Here is a 22179-nt window from a genome sequence, read left to right as displayed (position 1 = left end):
ATACACACACACATATATAAATAAATGTCTCTGCAGAGTTAAACAGTTCACAGCAATGACATATAAACCATGTATACTTTGCTTGAAGACGCTGGTAGAGACGAGGTTGGTCGCACACTGTGTGTGTTTATATTCCCTTTTAAGAAGCCTGTTTGGACTTTATTAACACTGTACTTTAAATAAAGTTGAAGTGAGTACCATTAGTGCAGTTCAAACATGCAAAAGAAACAAAGACAAACGCTGGTTTGAAAGACACAACTAAAAAGCTGGATTGTCATCTTTTGTCATCATGATTTCGTACACGTCTTCTGAAGATGTATTTGTTGTGGCCCACTTGTATCATGAAGCAAAACTTCTCTCTTGTGAAGACGCTACCAGGAACAGAAACAAAGTAAGAACAAGCACAGTCAATACATATATCAGAAAAATAGCCTGTTGTTGTACACACAGCAACCATTTAAACACTGCATATAAACAACAAACACTATTCTGAAAATCTGTAGCCAATGGGAAAAAAATGCTTTAGGCGAGTCAGTTCAAATGTTTTCACACAATAACATATCTTAAAAATGTTTAAACTGTGTGGTCTCTCATTTGCAAAACAAACATATACAGTAATGAATCATACTGTACTAGTAAGACTGTATTAGGATGCAAAAATGACAATTTCAATCTGTCCAGCTCCTGAACCTTATAATTCAGTGTATGGTTAGAAAAGGATCTAAACGGGGATAAAAACAAGACTTCCATTGCATAGCAGTTTGAACCATTCGTTTTTCCTAAGAGTTTAATAAGACAGCTGAGCTTGATACCAATACACTGTGGCTAATCAACCATGTATTAAAACCTGAAATGGGTGAAACAGCTATGCAAGAGGAGTCTTATTTCCATCCCTGCTAAATGACAACAAATGTATAAAGATATGCAGATATTTTCATGTTTCACAGGGATTCCTATAATAGTAAAACACTAGCTATATGCATATTTGCTGAAATGTTTAGCAAACTTACCTGTCAAGTCTCTGAATCTCTTTTTAGCTTGAGCTCTTTCCTCTGCATCGAAATACCACACAGTAATGGCATACAGTAAGGCATAAAAAAAAAAAAAAAAAAAAAAAAAAAAATATATATATATATATATATATATATATATATATATATATATATATATATATATATATATATATATATATATACATGTATGAAAATCTGCAGTTGACAAACAGTTCCCTACTACATAAGCAGCAGTCCTTTATTTATTTTCAATTTTTTGTATCACAAGATACTATATCAAGCAGAGCCACACTTACTTTTACTATTACGAAATTATTATAAGAATATTATAACAATTATCATAATTTTTCAATTGGAAAAAAAAAAAAACCAAAAAATTTCACATAATAATATTGTAAACCCAAACTGACAGAACTCTACTGAAAATGCTTTCTGCCAGTTTATAATGAGGGCAGTTTTCAACTATATCCTGGTGTACAGTGAAAACATACGTATTGTGTGTGTTTATTATTTACCTCGTTGTGTAAGCAGGCTGGACTTCATGTGGATTTCTTCTATCTGACCAAAAAAATAATAATCGGTCAAAAATGGGTTCAACATCTGCTACATAGGACTTTCCTTCTGGGAATATTTTCAGAATACCACCGTTTACCTGCAAAGCACACAAGAGCATACAGTATGTTAGGACTGAACTACATCCAGACTGAGACAATCACTATAGTCATTGCCATGTGCAATAAAAAACACTTCTGGATTAAACTTGATCAGCATCATAGAGAAGCTCAATGTGAAAAAACTAAAACCAAGTAGCACATAAAACTGATTTCTAATTAACTCTGGTAACTTTTAAAGTTCTGTTTTGATCTACTACTGAATTGTTTCCTCTTAGATTAGAACTATATTTTAATGTTTTTTGATTGCAAAATGACTAAACAACAGTTTAATACAACAGTCTTTATCACCAAAAAACGTTACTAAAATCACATGGGTTAGTTGCAGTAACAGTAAGCCACAGTAAACTGTGGCTGATTGCCAGAAAAAGCTAGAACTGCTTTGGTTTTAAACTTGTGCATCTCTCAATGACTTTTTAACTGGGGACATGTTTAGATTGCTTATTTATGTTGCCGCTGGAAGGAAGAAACTTCATATTCTTATTTAAAATATTATTAAAAAGGCTGTTATGCTAAATAGTAAACCAACATTCTTTATTATGTTCTAAATACAAACATATAAGTGTAATATTATTTCAATGCATATAAATTGTATAAGAACTATGTAAGGGAAGGGGGCGTACAGAAGCAGAAACATTACAAATTAGCCGATTAAAACTTATTATCCAGCACACTGAAAGATACACAACTTGAATTAATATTTGTAAATGTACAGCAAATACAATTGCCTTACCTTTGCATCCCAGTTCTTATTCAGATAATAAATACACGTAACACAGCGCCCATCAGCATTAGGGTTGTCTACGTGTTTCACATAACCAGTTCCGTTACCTGGGTAACAAGCTACCATTGCCTGCAACAAGAAAAAAAAAACTGATGATTTAGATCTGTGAACATGCACACACATCTTTTCATAAAAGGTTAAACTAGTAACATAAAAACTGTGTAAGAGGTTTACCAATTATGTACAACATTTTTTAAACATTCAAATGTACTGCATCAAAGTTCCCTGTGACAATGATATAGCATTTAAAATACATGTTTTTTTTTTATTATTATTATTATTATTATTATTATTATTATTATTAGCAAATATCAAATTGACATCAAAACTACTATTGTAATAATACGACTGTATGCACATTTTTCACTCAATGTAAAATGTGGCTAACCATGATATTCTTCTGCTGGATTTATATAACCCCAAAATCTTAAATTACAGCAGTTGTTTTTAATATATATTTTTTATTATTATCAAATTACTAGATATCAAATATGTTTTGTAAACCAAAAAAAGATCACGTTTGTACCATGTGTTTTTGTGACCAGCAGTACACGTGGCACTGTAGAAGTAAATAAAGCCACCAAAATGGATACATCTGGAACTAACTCATGTGGTTGACAGAAATGTCTGGGGATTTTATATGATAAAAACACAAAATGAATGTAGGCAGCAGGAAGTATCTATCAGCACAGGCTTACTGACTCTACGTGCTCCCAGCCATGATTTAAAAGCCACAGTATTTGCAGATCTACTCAGCTGCCACTGATAATCCACATTCTTTAGACACCACTCTTCAAACAAAGCCACTGTAAGCACTCAATCTAGGTTGATGGCAGTTTCAAAACCTATAAATCCACTTATTGACAGCTTTACCCACTGCATTGTGCATCTAAAACACAAGTCGTAGAATGGATCACAGAACACAGATAATTCCTTATGAAAAGAAATGCAAAAATAACAAAAAGAAAATATAAACCCCATTACCCATTACAACCTGTAATGCTAGCAAGAGTGATTCACTTTCATTTGCCATAAACAAGAACGGCAAGTCATTCTGCATCTCCTCACACGCCATGTAATAAGTTCTGTCAGATTGTAGACAGTGTAGGTTGTCCAGCTGTTACCCACATTACTCATGTGGAAAGTTTAGACAGAACAGTTTCTATTTAGTTTCTAGTGTATTTGCTTGACATGGCACTAGCAAATGATTATGCTCATTGATTTATTAACCCTTTAAGGTACAAGGGACATATGTGTCCCACAAAAAAAATAATAATAACTGACGCTAACTTCCTTAATTTTGCAATGAGATGCATGAAACCAGGTTTAAGACGTACCGACAGGTTGGAGCTGATCATGCAAATTGTCAGTTTCCTTGTGATACTAAATGTATTTAAGAAGAAAACGTTTGAAAAACCTCTTAGTTCCTTGTGTACCTTAAGACACTAAGTGGGGGGTTTGGGAGGTTATTTGAGGGAACAGTGGCTGTTTCGATTCCCTGGCCTTTTGAAGCTATGCAGATTTTCTGATCATAGTCATCCAAGCTCTAGATCTCTCACTTAACAAGAAACTGCAAAAGATTCTTAAAGCTGACACTGAATTTGTTGAGTAAATGTTGTATTATTGACTTTACTGAACTCATGACATTTGATGCCTTAGTGAAGCTCTGCGGCATGCTGCTTTAATGACAGCAGTTATCAATAGCAGTTACATATTACACAAGCCCAGTTAGTTACAGATCATGGTAGCAAATGACTTATCCCTTAAAACTTGCCTAACTTAAGACATCAGAAAGACAGGATCTTACATTAGAGAACCAAGAACAACTACAGAACACTATTACTGGGAGACAGTCAACATGGTTTTAGGAAAGGGAGATCGTGCCTAACTAACTTGCTTGATTTTTTTGAGGATGCAACATCGATAATGGATAATTGCAAAGCATATGACATGGTTTATTTAGATTTCCAGAAAGCTTTTGACAAAGTCCCGCACAAAAGATTAATTCTCAAACTGAACGCAGTTGGGATTCAAGGAAACGCATGTACATGGATTAGGGAGTGGTTAACATGTAGAAAACAGAAAGTACTGATTAGAGGAAAAACCTCAGAATGGAGTGTGGTAACCAGCGGTGTACCACAGGGATCAGTATTAGGTCCTCTGCTATTCCTAATCTACATTAATGATTTAGATTCTGGTATAGTAAGCAAACTTGTTAAATTTGCAGACGACACAAAAGTAGGAGGAGTGGCAAACACTGTTGCAGCAGCAAAGGTCATTCAAAATGATCTAGACAAGATTCAGAACTGGGCAGACACATGGCAAATGACATTTAATAGAGAAAAGTGTAAGGTACTGCACGCAGGAAATAAAAATGTACATTATAAATATCATATGGGAGATATTGAAATTGGAGAAGGAATCTATGAAAAAGACCTAGGAGTTTTTGTTGACTCAGAAATGTCTTCATCTAGACAATGTGGGGAAGCTATAAAAAAGGCTAACAAGATGCTCGGATACATTGTGAAAAGTGTTGAATTTAAATCAAGGGAAGTAATGTTAAAACTGTACAATGCACTTGTAAGACTTCATCTTGAATATTGTGTGCAGTTCTGGTCACCTCGCTATAAAAAAGATATTGCTGCTCTAGAAAGAGTGCAAAGAAGAGCGACCAGAATTATTCCGGGCTTAAAAGGCATGTCATATGCAGACAGGCTAAAAGAATTGAATCTGTTCAGTCTTGAACAAAGAAGACTACGTGGCGACCTAATTCAAGCATTCAAAATTCTAAAAGGTATTGACAGTGTCGACCCAAGGGACTTTTTCAGCCTGAAAAAAGAAACAAGGACCAGGGGTCACAAATGGAGTTTAGAAAAAGGGGCATTCAGAACAGAAAATAGGAGACACTTTTTTACACAGAGAATTGTGAGGGTCTGGAATCAACTCCCCAGTAATGTTGTTGAAGCTGACACCCTGGGCTCCTTCAAGAAGCTGCTTGATGAGATTTTGGGATCAATAAGCTACTAACAACCAAACGAGCAAGATGGGCCAAATGGCCTCCTCTCGTTTGTAAACTTTCTTATGTTCTTATGTTCTTAAGATCTGTCAAATCTTACACTTCAGTAAAATAAAACTATTACAATGGCAAAAAACGACTGTAAACAGATAACATAACAAAGTCACTGTTATTACTTTGCGTCTATTGCCAGTCAGTTTGCTTAGTCTGTAATATTAAAGGAACCTTATGGGATTGCACCTCTTGAAGAGCTGTATGTGCGTGCTAACCTTCTCTTTATGAGAACTGTCCCACAGGTCAAAGGGGTGAAACTTTGAAGCAAAAAATAAATAAATAAGTCCAAAAGCATCCTTGCAGGCAGCCCTGGTTCACCACACATGAAAGCAGTGGAACAGAATTGTGTTTTTTTGGGACAGTCTTTTTATCTGTTACTTTTTTTGGGATAGTCTTCTTACTTGTCGCTTAGAAAACACTCCAGTCCCTATTGGAACTAAGCCCAAATCGCTTTGACTCACTTAATTTAGCTTTCAGCCCCATGACACACAAGAAACATTTCACACTGCAACACCATCAAATAAAAAAAAGAACATTAACCGACACAATAAAGACTTACTATGCATGCTATTATGTTCCACTACTCGACCTAGAAAAGTAAACTGTATTTTTAAAAAAACTGACAGAAATACTACAAAATACTTGTATACAGTACTATTACCTACATGTTCAAAACACTGCATTCACTTCGACAGTACTGCGGTAGATTGCTTCCACTTAGGACATACATATTTAGCTTGTCATTACTAGAACATGTAAACACCTAATGAAGAAGCATTTTAACAGACACACCAGTTGCAATTCAGCAGTACAGTCCCTTGGTTGAAAGATGCTGGCTTCTTGCCAGCATGATGATGGTTTAATGACAATGCTACGTGCGGAGCGTGTGGCTTTTTAAAGTCAAGCACTAACTTCATAGCACAGCACCTCTCAGATACATCATTCAATGTCAAGGCAACACGGTTTGGCTTTAAAAAAAACACACCGAAGGATCTCAAGACGGACAAATATTTAAAGATAAACCTTTACATCAACTTGGTGCAACCAAATTTACAGTTTGCACCTTTAATATATATTTTTCCCCTGATTTTCTCTGCCGTGAAAGTTATTTATCTTCAAAGGTTAACAAAAAAAAAAACTAACAGTGTGTTTACAATAACACAACTTAGTCCCAGGTATTTAGCAGTAAAAGGGATACTAAACTAACTGCACATACCTATATTAAAAAACACAAAATAGAACTGTATGGGCTACTTTATGACAATGTTTAAACCCCAAAAGGTTCTGTATAAACACATTAAATAAGTAAATATCAGCTTTTCATCTTTTAAAAAAAAAAAAAAAAGATTGAAAGACTTTAATATCAGATATAATGCATTAGAAAAAGGAAAATGAAAGCATGTTACAACGACCCCAGTACGGTGTAACCCTCCTCACACTACTGAGTGATACTCCACAGCTCATGGAACCCCTGACGGAATGCTCTTTGTCCTATTGGCGGATAACCAGCTTCCTGTCTATCCTAACAGGAAAAAAAACCAGAACCACGAAGTGTGAAATGTCACGTACTAGCTGTGATCACAGTTTGGTAGTTTTCAACAGAGATATGCACAAATACTGCATCTATTTGTGGGTTTTTTTTTTTTTTTTTTTTTTTTTTTTGCTTGTTTTGTTTTCCTAACATTGCTGATGGACAATTTGGTGTTTAAAGATATTTCGGTCACAGTCATAACATGCTATTTGAAACAAAAAAGTCTTATCTTATCCGACTGTTGCGTATTCTCTCTATCCTATATAATTTATATATTGCAATACAATGAAGCAGAGACCTGTGACTGCCGACCTTTAGAGGCATTCTGCAGAAACTTTTCACTTATTTCCTGAAATTGTCTTTTTTGTACATTGTAAATTTATAAATGCATGCTACACTAAGTGTAGTTATCTAACTGAAAACAGTTTTGATGTACAAAACTTATACTGTAGCCAGGGGTGTAATGCTGCAGGATGAACAGGAAGCACTGAGCCCTCACTTCTTGGGCAGGGAGAGCGCTGCTTCTATATTTCACGTGTAGAATATTGAACTGTTCTGCTCCTATTAATATATGGAGATAGATATACATGTGTATAGAACCCATACAAATAAGCAAAGATTACAATAGACATAAGAAACCCATGAGAGATACATAATGAAAATGTTTGAATGTAGCGTGCCTCTGGTCTGGAACAACAGCTGTGAATAATGTGCGAGGGAGGTGAGGGGAACCTGTATCAACGCTCTGCTAAGGTGTCAGAGTTTTACAGTTAGGTGTTATAACTGGAACAGTTCTTATTTTTAGACTCATACATTAGAAACCATGAAGATAAAAAAGCTAAACATGTATTTAAAAGATAAAACTTAATCGCAACAAACACAAAGGGTACCAGTGGCCTTACACAAATCTTTTTTTGCAAATGGATGCACTTCTGTTTCAAAATCTCAGCTTCATTAAGAGGCTGCAATAGGAAAGTGAGATGAGCTGATTCTGGACCAAACCATTCAATATACAAGAGGGGGGAGTGTTACGTATAGGATTAATAATAAGAATTTCCCACTCAAACAGCTTGATATTACTGTATATTTCTTAATACAGTATAGCTAAACTTAGAGATGGAACCCAAAAATGTGCCTACTTTTCACATTAGCGAAACACCCATCAGATCACAATTGATTGCACAAGTATCAGAATCTGACAAAGTACCACTTGCTGACATTACACGGGTCATATTTTGGTATGTGTACCACTTTCTGACGACGCTATTTTCTAACATTACACCTGTAGATACTCTGCAACTTTTACCTAAATTGCACCCATTCCACTTGTCGGAAAACAGAAGAAAAGTGTTTCATTTTATGATGGGTTAAAACAGACGAGACAGCAAGTCGGGTGACACTTGATATTCAGGGCCAGTGTCAGCTAACCATACCGAGCAGTCTTGAAAACAAATTTACCAGTTTGTGGCATCAGTAGGCTTTACTTATTAATGTTGATTTATTCTAATTCAAAATCAATAAAAGCATGTTGCTTAAGCAATAAAATCAATACTTGGGCAAGCCTTATAAGAGTTTGTGCTGTTGAGCCTATTCTATAGCAAACAGCATTATTTGTACTCTGCTCAGAGATATCGTTGACTTTCCACAGAACAAACAAAACGAACAACTTACCTTGGACCGTTCTTTGATATTGTTTTGTTTTTTTTTTACCAATCCCCTAGCGCACAGAGCCACAAGTCTGTCTACCAATAAGAGACGGAAGCTAATAGATTTGCATCCCTTTTCAGTCCCACTGACCCAGGCGATCTTATCTCCCCTGATAATGAGTTTTGGAAACACCAGTCCGACAGCCGGCCAACTGTCCATCGTGTAGTAAACTGGAGCAATGCATTTCTCTAACCCGATCCAGCACGCATTGGCCAACCACGTCTCCAACATAACTGTCCAAGTAAAAGTAAAAAAAAAAAAAAAAAAAAAAAAAACTTGTCCCCCCAAATATTTATACTGTAGCAGGTTCGATTTATATTATAAAGTGGCGAGGTTATTTTTATTTCGAAATTTCCCCCACTCAACAACAGAACAGAATGATGTGGTGTTGGTATGGTTCCTGCTTGTGTCCAAGTGTAAAACTATTACGCGACATCACTATTTGAAAGTTTACGTACAGTAGATGTATCGGTTTCAGTTTCATAAGGTACAAGTGTTTAAAGAATGACTAGATTTTATTTTACCCGTCTGCTTTACAGGTTTCCCTGAGATTATCTGCTTTGCTTACCAGAGTCAGCCGCTTTCTGTTATACATTTTGAGAAAAACGTGCAGGATGTGAGGTAGCCAATAAGTGGATGGGGACTATATTTTACAATTGTAACCGAAGGCAAAATCGATGCAAATTTGACACACACACACACACACACACACACACACACACACACACACACACACACACACATATATATATATATATATATATATATATATATATTCTACTGTACTACATTTAAAGCTTATGCAATTTTGCAGTGCTTCACACAATTAATTAAAAAAAACAGAAACATCGAATGTGACTATGTAGCTTGGAAAAAAAGTGCAGACGAAATTTCAATAGCAACAAATCAACCCAGATTTTTTGTTTAGCAAACGCATTGTGTCGGCATCCACCTGCAAGATGATTCACGCATGTGCAGGACGTGAGGAGGGAGGCATCTTTAGAAACTAAAGTTTTACAATATAATATAAAATACATATTATGGTAAACAAATTGCTTCCAACTAGCTACTTTGTGTTTCTTCGTTATTAAAAGGCTAGTCTTTGTTTTCCTAGTGTGTAAAAAAAATCCATCCCAGAGTATAGCTGCAAAAGCGTCTCAGTAAACTTTTAAAGGGGCGTGGTTCCGCCATTGACGATGCCCTTCACAGCATGTACTGACTAACCTGCCACATGTAGCACAAAGTGTAAACAGTGCATATGTAAGACGTCTCCAGCAAACATTACCAATTAACATTATTTTAGCAGTTTTATAAAATGCATGAATGTACATTTATGAATATACATTAAAATCAAGTTAATTCCCTGATAGTGTTACAAGCCTAAAGTTTACCACAGAATGCATATACTGAGCATTTCAAATGCCGATCGTACTCGTAGATGGGGTTTTAGCCGATTAATTCAAGTTTCCTGGACAAATTATCGGTATAGTACATTTAAAGTGTATCACATTTTTGTTCCATCCACTGTTAAATAGACTAACACTGAGTCATTTTGCCAAAAAAGAAAAAAGTATTAGGACAATAAGCCAGAAGGCACATCTATAAAAATATAATTTATGCGTTAAAAATAAATAAATAATAAAACTTGCAGCAAAATCATATTCAGCAGGTTTCATGCAGACAAATACAGTACTGACCTTGTGTCTTCCTCGAATAGTGTAAGAGCCAAGCTTTCCGTCAGCATACGTGATGAGTTTGTCCATTCTCGACAAGAGAAAGCCTATGTTTTCGCAGCCAGGTTCGTTACCCTGCACCCACATTATTTTATCCCCTCGAATGGACTTATTTGAGCCTGACTTTTGACTTGCAAGCTCTCCATCCTGAAACTTTCCACATCCGTGAAGGGTTATGACTTCTTGCAAAATTTTGTCTCCAAATTTGTTACCAAGAAAATTGTCCACTATGCACAAACCATACGTGTTCATACAGGGTACTATGTACTGTATCACCAGTTTGTGTGAACTGACCCTTTTGTGATCTTTACAAACAGGTTTATTGTAATGGGTTTTACTCAGCGCGCAAGGTGCTGGTTTTGAATCGCTAGCTATTGTGCATTCAATCTGTATAGACGCTCCTTCAGAACACCAGCTCAAAACCCCGTCCTGATCTTCTTTACCCATCTTTCTGACCACCTCGCTCGTTTCACGGTTTTGATTTGTGGAAAATGTTTTCATGTTTTCAACTGACTCGTGTTTGGCGTTTTCTGTACAGTCGGTTTTCCAAGTCGTTGCCATCTGCAATCTGAAGAAATATTCAGTTGATAACACGCTCAAGTGTAGTACGTGGAAAATAACATGTCAACTGACTCGTGTTTGGCGTTTTCTGTACAGTCGGTTTTCCAAGTCGTTGCCATCTGCAATCTGAAGAAATATTCAGTTGATAACACGTTTCATTGCTGGAAAAAAAAAAAAAAAAACCTCAAGCATTACGCGTGCGCGCTCTGTTCAGGCACGTATCCAAAGGCAAACAGAACGTCGATTCAAAAGAAGGCAGGCAGATTTTGATTTTTCGTCGTTATTTGAAACGTTCTGTTTAAACAATTTGGGTGGGCTTACCCTCATGGCTTTCTTTGAACTTGAACCTATTCCTCGTCAGTAGCTTCTACGGGCATTTACTCTGTAAATGATTTACACAGGCTGCAATATTCCAGTAACATTATACAACACCAAGAAAAAAAAAAAAGAAAAACATTAGTCATGTAAAAGTGGGGAAGGTGTGTGCTATATTTACAGTATATATAACAACTTTCTAACAACACAAAAACAAAAAAAAATATTCAAGTCTCATCAATTCTGGATCAGCAATAAGCAAAAGCTCAGAGAATCAGATCACCGCTGGGGAAAAGCTTGGTACTTTGAAAGTACAGTTACATTGGAATATCTTAAATGTCAGACATCCTTATCATCAGTGTGAGTAATGTGGGTTTACTTCACATGAATGTATTAATGAATTCAAGGTTTTAGTTAGAAATATGTTAGGTTACATGTAATTGTATTGTTGTTATTAAACAAAATAATTTGAATATTAGGAAACTTCATCAAGTTAATAACTATCGCTAGTTGCTAGTTTTACAACATTACAATTTGCACTTGTAAATGTGAAATTAATTAGATGTTCTTAACACAGTCCCAGTCAGTGGATTTATCAGAAAACTCACTATATAATGTGGTTCAATATCACAAAAATCACTATAAATGTGGTACCATTTTGGCAAGACTGAAAGCTCAGGCCTATGCATGATTGAGCAAATATAGGGATTTGCCCCCTCATCCAAACCTGGAGGGTGGTCCCACAAAAACAAGGCTGAGAAGTGTTGAGTGTTGAAACACTTGTACACTAATACGATTCCTTGATTAGTGCAGAGCGCAAAACTTTACTAAGTGAATGATTAAAGCAAAACAGTTTCACAGGTGGATTTTTGAATCTCTTTCTTGCAGGAAGATATATTATCTGACAGAACTGAATACAGAAACGGAATTGAGGTTAAGTGTAAAGTTGTCTTAATAGCTAAGAAATAAGTCAGAATGCTTTTATTACACCATTGGATAGCAAAAATAGCACAATGCATTAATTGCGTCATTGAGGTACAATTTGTAACACAATAGCCAGGCTCAATTACATTTTCTGGGCATAGCTAATGCTCTGTTTTATTTTTAGAAAGAGACTGCCTTCGGAATATGTTACAGAAGGGAAATAAAAAAACAAATCTGATGTAATACCTAGCTTTTTAACAACATCAACCACCAGCAAATCTTTTTCTTTCCATAATATTTTGATTGAAATTATACAAATACAAAAACAATTTCATACATTAGTAGTGTAGGCGCATCCTACAAAAGACACCACTGGAGGCAAGAGGCTAACCCTGCTTAAATCATAGGTTTTCCTGCAAGTCCAAACAGGCAGATGGCCTGACCCAGAACCCTAATTTTAGACCCCCATGTGGAAAAGCACCCGTTCCATTACTATATGGGCTTGGTTTGTACAGTATTAGTCAACCCATGAGTTTCACATGAGGTTACTAACTAACACACCCTTTTCCTGCACATTCTAATACAAGAGTCAGTATTATGTGGAACAGTATTATTAAAACAGATCTTAACTCATTCAGGTTTTTTAAAACTTTGTTTTCATGTTGAGACATCTGAATAATGCTCAACATGACAGTACAAAAAAACTAAAAAGGAACTGACACATGTCCCTCTGTTAGAATGTCACACCATACTGTAAGCACCACATTTTCTTTATTTTAAGCCTTGCTTGCATTCCTCTCTTGGCCTCCTCTTTAGGAAAAGTCTACCTCATGTGCCAGAAAAGCAAATAAAGTATTCAGTAGACACAGTAAATAATATTTTATGAACACAGAACAAATAACTATGGTCATTAAAGTTATGAATAACAAGTAATCAAGATAAATGAAATGTGAAAGTACAGTATTTCTGTTGTACAGAACAGTATTACTCCGTACATTTGAAGAAAATTAAAGCAAAAGGATTGCTTTTACCCAAAAAGTGATGGGTCATTTACATGAGGCCCTAAATAATTTCCAGAGATCATTTTTAAAACATTTAAAAGAGAGACTATCAAATTTACTCCTTATATCGTGGTTAAAAGACTTTAAAGTTTTTGGAAGCTGACAGGCAAAGGACATTTTATGCAAACATGTGCCAGCCCTTGGAACGACCATGTTGGCAGAATGACAGATTGAAAGCAAGATGCTTGTCAATCCAATTGCCTAAGTATTTATAATAAGGAACTTTCTTTATTATCTCACCTTCAATGTAACAACAGTCCAAGACGGATTTTATTGCTGCTTTCTATTAGAACAGAATAACATAGTTTGCATCTTAGATTCATTAAGTAACAAGTTCTATTACATTTCTAAAAATGTAACACTTCTCATTTGCTTGTTTTTTTTTTAATATGTTTTTGAGCATACTTTTAAAAAACAACACAGAAAAAAAGGAACTTTCAAAAAGCCAACTCATTAACCTCTATGTGCTTACCACTGGATGCTCTCTCAGGAACTTGCTCCATCAGATCAGCTCGGAGTGATAGAGTTCTTACTGGGGTTTTTGAAGTCCCGGTGGCAGGTGGAATCTTGCCACTACTGTCTCCAAGACTTGAACAGGGATTTCAAGTTTGACCGATCAGCTTTATTTAATTATTATTTACAGTCACAGTGAAAAAAGACACACATGAAAAAAGTAGTAACATATTTAAAGCATTCCCATAATTTACAGTAATTTTTCATACGTCTTTACAGTTATATACACTATATTATTCTCTTTAATTCCTAATCAGGACGTCTGCTTAAACCAATACAATTCTGCTTTAAAAATCAAAAAAGGAAAAAGACTGAGTATCTGGTGTATTGGTGGGAGACTGGACAACAGCAAGATCAGAAATATGCTTCCTCATCTACATTTCTGAATAGCTAAATATGTAGACATTCAGAATTCAATTATAATTTCTAGTCTATCCTAATCATTAAACATAGCTTGAATCAGATTTTTACTATAATTAACAGCACGATATGTAATTGAAAATTGCATATTTCTTGGATTCCAGGCAACTTGCTTGCACCACTACTACAGAACATGAATGCATTCTGGGTGTGGAGGAGGTGGGGGGCGCTGGAGGGGAGGGGGATTAGATTCACAGTACTTACAGCTGTGAGGTATGCAGGCATACGTGAGCTCCTGCACACTGCAGTGCAACAAGAACCTATTAACAGTTTGCGTGATAAATAATTCAGTGGGTGAATTGCATTGGCTGCCAATAAATGGTCACACAAATTGAACATGCACATTTTCTCCATAAGTGTTGTGGGCTTGCCAGCCAGATAATTAGCACACACACACACACACACACAGAACAATGCAAATTATTTTGAGGAATGCTTTAAAAGTTTTTGTGTTTTGTACATGCATGTTTGCTTTTATTTAGGAAGAAAAAAAAATTGCTCAGTCTTTTTTTAGATTCACTGTTAACACAAAATCTTGAAAATGCATTTTGATTTGTTTTAAAATGGGTACTACATTTTCTATACATGAATATTAATATAGCAAATACAAATAAGTACATCAGTGTGAGTAATCCAATTGCTTCAACATTGCATAAGGAACAATTATTTATTTTCAAAACTCGGTTGCACATTGAGCCTCCTCTAAAAATGATCTAACTCTGAGATGAAGTACAGTTAACATAAACACAAAGCTTTAACTTGTAGAAAGCACTTGCAACCTTTTCAGTAATGAAGTACTGTTTCTGATAAAACGTCTCGATAGATCATAACATTGCAAGGATATGTTTATAGTTTATAAAACATTCTTAGACTATTCAGGGAGCAGGCTGGGCGCTAACCAACAGCAATTGCAGTTCTGAAATTAGCATCTTAACCTCTGCACAAAAGGAATAATATATTTGTACTGTGGTTACAGAACACTCTGTAGTGTTTACAGCAAATGCATTGCTGTACTTTTGATGTATTCTGTGGAATGAGGAATTCAACTGAACTTGTGTGAAAAATGATTCTCCGTGATGTTTGTTAAAAGACAACGTTTGCTACACATTCAATCAGGACATCAGTAAAACTCTATTTTTAGATGAGGTCAACCAGAAGAGGTTTGCCAGAAGCACATTATAACAAATTGGATTTTGAAGACGGTTACTAGACTCATGTTGTTTAGTGTTTTTCAATGTGTAATTGAATGTCATGCAGGTTTAATGACCAGTAACAGCACTCATAACAAAATTAGGCAAATGTACACATTGAAATATAGTTATCTAATGACTATACTATCTATTTGTTTTTTATAGTGGGGAAGTTTCTGAGCAACTCAGTATACAGTCACTGTAAAAAGGCAATCTTTATTTATACCCACTGTAAACAGTTCCTTTGTGTTTACGGCTTTTCTGGGAAATAGTCCAAACTAAAATGTAATTGTTACTGCTTACCTGGAAAGCAAACAATAAAGACACTTTATGATACCTTGTCAAGGATGATCTTTCCTGGCTTGTGACTAGTTCAAAATGCCATACTAAACCTGAAAACTTGTTTACACAGTAAGAGAAAGAACTGTTTTTGTTTTAATGTCAGCAGTTAAGGGAAATGGGTAAAACACAGTGCAAATCATTGCCTTTTGATTATTTCTGCAGTGATGCCCTCAGGAGCACAGCTTAGAGCACCACTGAGTTCCTTTTTAGTGCACTTTACAATATGGGACAAAATGAACTGAGTGACACCTAACCATATAACTGACAATCTATGGCTTCTGTTTGTAGCCCTTGACTTGGACTGGTACCCAGTATGTGGGTATAAATAAGAAACAATGGAAAAAGAAATACCAATGGATAATGTTTTGAATAAACAGTTATAGGGTGACTTGCCAACAACTGAAATGGAAAATGCCAGCTGTAAAGTACGGTACAATATAGTACAGACATACAAGTTACTGAACTGATTTCCATATTATTTTCTGGTCTCTGAACTGTGCACCACATCACCATGAGAAAATGACACCTGTGCCTCTTTTTTTAAAGAGCTGAAGATGTCAACTGTATTTAGCCTGCATTTTCTCATAAGCTGCTCATCAGATCATCAATGAAAGTTTCCTGCTGTGAAATAGATTTAAAGGTATGTCAGCTTCATATTGTCATTATGGTAACCATTTGCTCACAAGGACAACATTTACCAATAAAACAGTTTACCAAATAAATAAATAAATAAATAAATAAATCTTACTATAAGTCGCAGAAGCTCTAATTCGAACTCCAGGACCACTTTACAAAAATAGTTGTCTGCTCCTGCAGATTAATTTATAGAGCTAGGTAATGCACTAGTATAAGTGTATTACAACATCATTATGGTGGTGGTATTATGAAGTACTATTGCAGCTCGTGCAAAACTCAGTACCAGCCATCCTTAAATTATTAAGTGGGACACTCTGGTTGTTTACATAGTATAGACAGAAATGCAATACTCACATGTAGTCTCACATGTTTGATTTTGATAACCTTGGTACCAATACACAGTTAGTATTTTAATGATCTCAGTGCTGGTATGCACTGTTTAGATAATTGGAATACACTTCATTGACTTTGTTATGTCTATACTGACATTGTTTGTAAAAATAATAAGCGCAAAACCCAAATCCTGTGATATTCAAGAGGATGTTTTCAACATGCAACACATTCCCTCAATAGTACTGCCTAGTACCCTTGTGAAACTTACAGTAAGTTAACATTCTTATCAACAACATTATCAATAACAAAGATAGAAGTGGGGCAAATCACAATGCAATAACAAATTAATTCATCTGATAAAGGACAAAACTGGAAACCCAAAAGTCTCGATGACATACGTTTTTAAAGCCATTTCTTAAAAAAAAATAATTCATTCAAGGTTTGACCAATTACATAATCCTGACAAATCGTCTCTGTAGCTGTTTTGGAAGCGATGGGTGATCAGAAAGAATTCAAGTAGCTTCTAGTGTATCAGGACAATATGCATGCATATTGTCACTTAACAGAGTTTCTATCTAGCTCCCACTTTGCTCCTTTATTTCCTGTCTTCTCACCCTCAATGACAAACATCACCAACAGTGTCTGACCCATGACCCCTCCAATTGCATGTGCTGAAATGCGGGTGAAAACTAACAACCCTGTAATCCAAAGCAACCCCACCCCACCCATCACTAACACTATTGTGCAGACTCAACAAACTCTCCCAGATGGTTGGGGACTAGCGTGACTGTCTCCCCTTTAGCGATACACACAGGAGCTACCCCCCAGGACCGTTATAATATTTTACACACCATCACACATGCAGCCCACAGCATCTGTTTCAAAAAGCAACCCAATCACATTATATAGCCTTGGTTTTTAATCAGCTCCCTGATGATATTTACTGTGAAACTTTACTTTGTCAAAAAACTTAATAAAAGCTGCACTAATAAGTAATATTGTACTTTAACAAACATTACATTTCATGCCATCAGACCTACTGTTGAGAGACAAACACCATTAACTTGAATCGTGATGTCCAAAAGGTAAGACTTTATTGTTTGTGTGACACAAATAATAAATCCTTAATGGTATCATTCTCTTTGTTAGATTTTAGACGATCCAACACCTCGGACTTTTATGTATGCATTATTTCACAAAAAAAAAAAAAAAAGTATATATAAATATACTGCATTGTTGTTCGTGGGCTGTGGAAAACACTTTCCCATCGGTAGTCAATATTATTTGACTCAAGGGAAATTGGTATAGAATTGGGCTGCAGATAGGTAATCACAATGATAAATCATAAATAAAAGTACTACAAATGGATTTTTGTTGGCACTGGATAGTACAAAGGCCTTATCAAACAAACAACAAGGAAACTGGGAGATGGTAACATTTAAAAGCAAGCATATGCTAAAGACATTGTAACAGTTTTTATTTACTTATTTATTTATTTATTTATTTATTTTACTGTCCTTTTTTTATGGTATTTGCAATTGTTCTGAGTGGCTGTTTCTGAAATATTTATATTGGTGTTTTTCTTTTAAACTAAAAAGTTATTTGAACTATTTGATAGCCCAGCTTCTTATCAAAATTGACAGAACTTCTAAAAGGCCTTTACACACCAGACACGACGCGAAAAGCGATACAACAAAGCGACACAAGAAAATCAATAAAACCTCTGCTTTTCAATAGCACCCTTCACACCAAAGGCAAGCGAGGTCACCACGACACAAATTCCAATGAAATTGATGAAAAAAATAGAACTTGGTCCTATTTGTTCAAATTCGTCACGCGAAAACTACACAGCTGAGCAATCAAAGGACAGCTTCATGTCATGTTATTTGGAATCAAGCCTGTTTCACTTTCACTGAAAATGGAGGAGAAGATCGTACTTGCAGTATTTAATTTCCCTGACCTTTTTGACAAGAGTCAAAGCAATTCTAAAAACACTGAAGCCAAAATGTAATATGGGAGTCGATTTCTAATGATCTGTGCTTGCCTGGTTTCTATCATTTCATACATGATTAAATGCATATAGCCTAATATAATGCCATTATCATCAGGCCTATAATAATAGTACGCCATTTTCTATTGCGTTTGTTTGTTAGTAATCATACGTTCTGTAAGATTTGGCAAATTTTCAGCTGTCGCGTTTTGTCTGTGATCGCTTCTGGTGTGCACAATGTATTTGCAGCTAATTTGTTGCCCCAGTAAGAATCACATTGTGTCTGGTGTGTGAAGGCCTTTATTGTTCTCTAAGTAATAAGCACATCTTCTATTATCAATTCCCTAGGTCTCTTCCTCTACGCAGACCCTCGATCATGTCCAGTGAATACATAGAAATGAGTGTTCATTATTGAAAGGACAGTCATTCATTCTCCCACAGTAAGAAGCAATCTTGTGGTGATACATATTAACTACATGACTATAAAAACGACACGTGAATTAAATATAAAAGTACCCTACTTTTATGTATCTGGCAAACAACTACAAAATCCAAAGCTCACACAATTTTGTATTTTTTTAAATTTTATTTACTCTGAGTCATTTATTCAGAAATCTGTGGCTCTGATAAGCTCTCAGAGTGAATTTCTCTTTCAGTGTGTACGTGAGGCATGCCTTTTCTGAGATTACACATGTAAGCAGTTTCTATTTTAATTCTGAAAGGCTATCAACATGTTTGTTAAATTTGGCATGAAAAGTAGTTTCATGAGAACTTAATCCACATCAGTACAAGTTCATGAGAAAAAAGCACCATGTTATATTATCACTGCTTTGTCTAAGATTAGACATTAAAAGAAAGGGTCAGTTTTAGTGAATTAAAAGTGATTGAACTGGTTCATTTAACCTTAACATTTTTTTTAAAATTATTTTTATAGTCGTGTGTCTTATTTCCCATGTTGTATATTAACATCCCCTTTAGGATCAATCTTTTGCTCTAAATAACTTATATTGGAATTTCGTGTTGCTTTATGTTATTTAAAGTAAGAATTTAATTAAATGTTTGGTGGCTTAATACACTGCGCACAACAGAAGTACAGGAGAAGAAAAGTGTTTTAGCAGCAACAGTTATCAGATTTGAATTATTGTGGTTTAAGTGCATTGTACTAGTTGTGTAGAGACAAGAGCAGCTGATAGCTCAGCGGCAGTCTTACAGATCCAGTGCAGTCATAAACTGTTTGGTGTTAATTTGTCATATGGGCCAGTTCCTAGTACTGGATTTCATTAAAACTTTGGACCACCCCAGCTGTTGGTAGCCATATAATCAATTAATCAAAAGTGATCGTCATTCACTGCCTTCCAAGTTAGAACCCAGACCTGGCAAACAGAGATTGTCAGAGATTTCACATCGTCAGCTTGGTCTACTGAGCTGGAACAGAGGAACCAAATGTATATGCAAGTCACGACCACAACAAGCCCTTCGTGCCACAGGGGATTTGGAGTGATGAAAGTCATTCTGACTGGTAAATAAGCAACCACTTATAAGCTAGATCTGACATTTGATTTAACTTTGTCAGCTCACTGTCTAGTTACTGGTTTGCTTGAACCACAGAGATTCTGTCCCCTGGGTGCGGGGTTGCTGGTTAGCCAATTGTCATGAAACTTGGTATTGATTTTATTTAGATTTAGTTATATAGAGTATCAGACAATGAGGAGATTATAGCGATAGCTCTAATTTTGAATTTACAGTTGGGTGATGTATGTTACATACATATTATTATTATTATTATTATTATTTGCTTGGCCTCACTAAGCTACAACACAAACACACTAAGGTCTGGATGAGCTGCATGCTCCCATGAATATCCCTGAACACTAACATACAGTTAGAAAATAAATCATCAATACAACACAACCGGGCCCAGCAGGGAGTACGGAGGTAGGTACATTCTATTCTGTGGACCTTCATTATGATACAGGATCTATGCATGAAGTAAGCAAATATTAAATCACTAAATGTGACTGTGATATGTAACATTACGCTCATGGGCATCAATGTTGTGTATTCTTTGTTTTGTTTGATGCTGTCTGACATACCTGTGTCAGCAGAGTGAAGCAGTGACGCTCTCTTTATCTGCCATCTGCAGATATACCTCTGCTTCTGAAAGAACTCTGTACGCTTCACCTATTCTGGATATCAGGAGCACTGTGCCAGTGTTTTGATGTGCGTTTAGGTTAGTTACGTTGATCCCATCTGTGCTGCTATTGGGTGTTAACATTTCCTTGCACTCCACAGTCAAAAGCATGAGTTGGCATGCCATATCTCCTTTGAAGGCCACAAGTGAAAGACTTGAGGCTGGTTATACAGGAATCCAGTCTGGGTTTCATGATAGCACATTTTAATATAGGGGTTAAAATAGAAGATTAGGTAACTAAATGTTTCAGGCTAATGTCTTTACTGATGTGAAATACAGAAGGCATGGCAGTTACATAACAATAATGTCAATGAAGATGTTTAATGTCAATGAAGACCCTTAAAAAAGAGCTGGATAATTGATATTGTAGAACCATTTCATCCATTTAATTGTTAGATTAAGTCCTCAACTTTGAATAATTAATCTCATTCCTTTAACATTCATTTTGGACAATGGTTTATGTATTTTTGTAAGTGGGACAAGAAAAGTTAATATTAGTTACCTTTAAACCTTGTATTTTCAAGAGCTTTTCTATGGGTTGAACACTTGACCTTGGATATCCTGATTGATATTAAATGTTAGCTTGCATAAGTTCAGGAGGCATGTAGCAAGGGGGTTTCCAATTTCCTGTCAATTAGTTCCTATTTACTATTTAAGCCCTGATCACTTGCACGTTTGCTGTCTAGCGTTTCGTTTTCCTCCTCCTCCTCTCCTCCATCTTCTCATACATGCCTTCGCATCGGTCGCTCTGGGGGGCAAGTGATCTCACTTCCCCGACCTCAGGGCATGGTTTCAGCTAACCCTTGACCTTCAGGGGGGTTCTCACCATGTGAGTCAGAGTGGACCCCCGGCCACACTCTGTTCTTTCGCCGCTCCTGCGCTTATCTTGAATCACTCAAGGAGGTTCTATACGCTGTCTCAGTTTGGGACGTGACTGCTCATGCTCGAGTACCATACTAACCTCTATGCCTTGTTCTTATCTCAGGTCCCAGGCAGCGTGAAGTCTCGGCCAACTGGGGGTCTAACGTGTCGGCATCGCCGCCCTCAGTCAGTGACCACTTTCTGTCCTAGCTTCCTTGTCCAGCTTCGCTGGTCTGCTACTAGAGTGGGCCTCGCCTGCTCTTCTATCCTAGGTCCGGTCCTTTCTAGCCGGCACTCTGTCCTACTAACCGCTCCCTTCTGCTTCTTCTGCCC

General features: G+C 36.1%; 1 protein-coding gene across 2 annotated transcripts; it reads right to left on the bottom strand.

Annotated features, from left to right (window-relative positions):
• LOC121323841 (prolyl hydroxylase EGLN3-like) lies at positions 1 to 11128 on the bottom strand. Of its 2 annotated transcripts, none has more exons than XM_041265118.1 (5): positions 10474 to 11128; positions 2418 to 2537; positions 1529 to 1571; positions 1011 to 1084; positions 1 to 371 (listed from the first exon to the last, which is right to left on the bottom strand). In XM_041265118.1, exons 1-4 carry the CDS (start codon positions 11068 to 11070, stop codon positions 1014 to 1016), a joined length of 831 nt encoding a protein of 276 aa, XP_041121052.1. In that variant the 5' UTR covers positions 11071 to 11128; the 3' UTR covers positions 1 to 371; positions 1011 to 1013. The 2 variants fall into 2 exon arrangements, with proteins under 2 accessions (XP_041121052.1, XP_041121051.1); XM_041265117.1 differs by having other exon boundaries at positions 2 to 371; positions 1529 to 1665.
• Between the last annotated feature and the right edge of the window lie 11051 nt (positions 11129 to 22179).

The sequence above is a fragment of the Polyodon spathula genome, chromosome 12 (genome assembly GCF_017654505.1).
Source record: "Polyodon spathula isolate WHYD16114869_AA chromosome 12, ASM1765450v1, whole genome shotgun sequence".
Classification (NCBI taxonomy): Eukaryota; Metazoa; Chordata; class Actinopteri; order Acipenseriformes; family Polyodontidae; genus Polyodon; species Polyodon spathula.
This window is presented reverse-complemented; position numbering and strand designations above follow the sequence as displayed.

Excerpts from the sequence above, each read along its gene's own strand:
- LOC121323841 (XM_041265117.1), bottom strand. The coding sequence starts at position 11,070 with ATGGCAACGACTTGGAAAACCGACTGTACAGAAAACGCCAAACACGAG. Across the intron at positions 2,538-10,473 it reads CTATTCGAGGAAGACACAAG|GCAATGGTAGCTTGTTACCC; the intron begins GTCAGTACTGTA and ends TTCTTGTTGCAG. Across the intron at positions 1,085-1,528 it reads CAGCCTGCTTACACAACGAG|GTATGCCATTACTGTGTGGT; the intron begins GTAAATAATAAA and ends TTATGCCTTACT.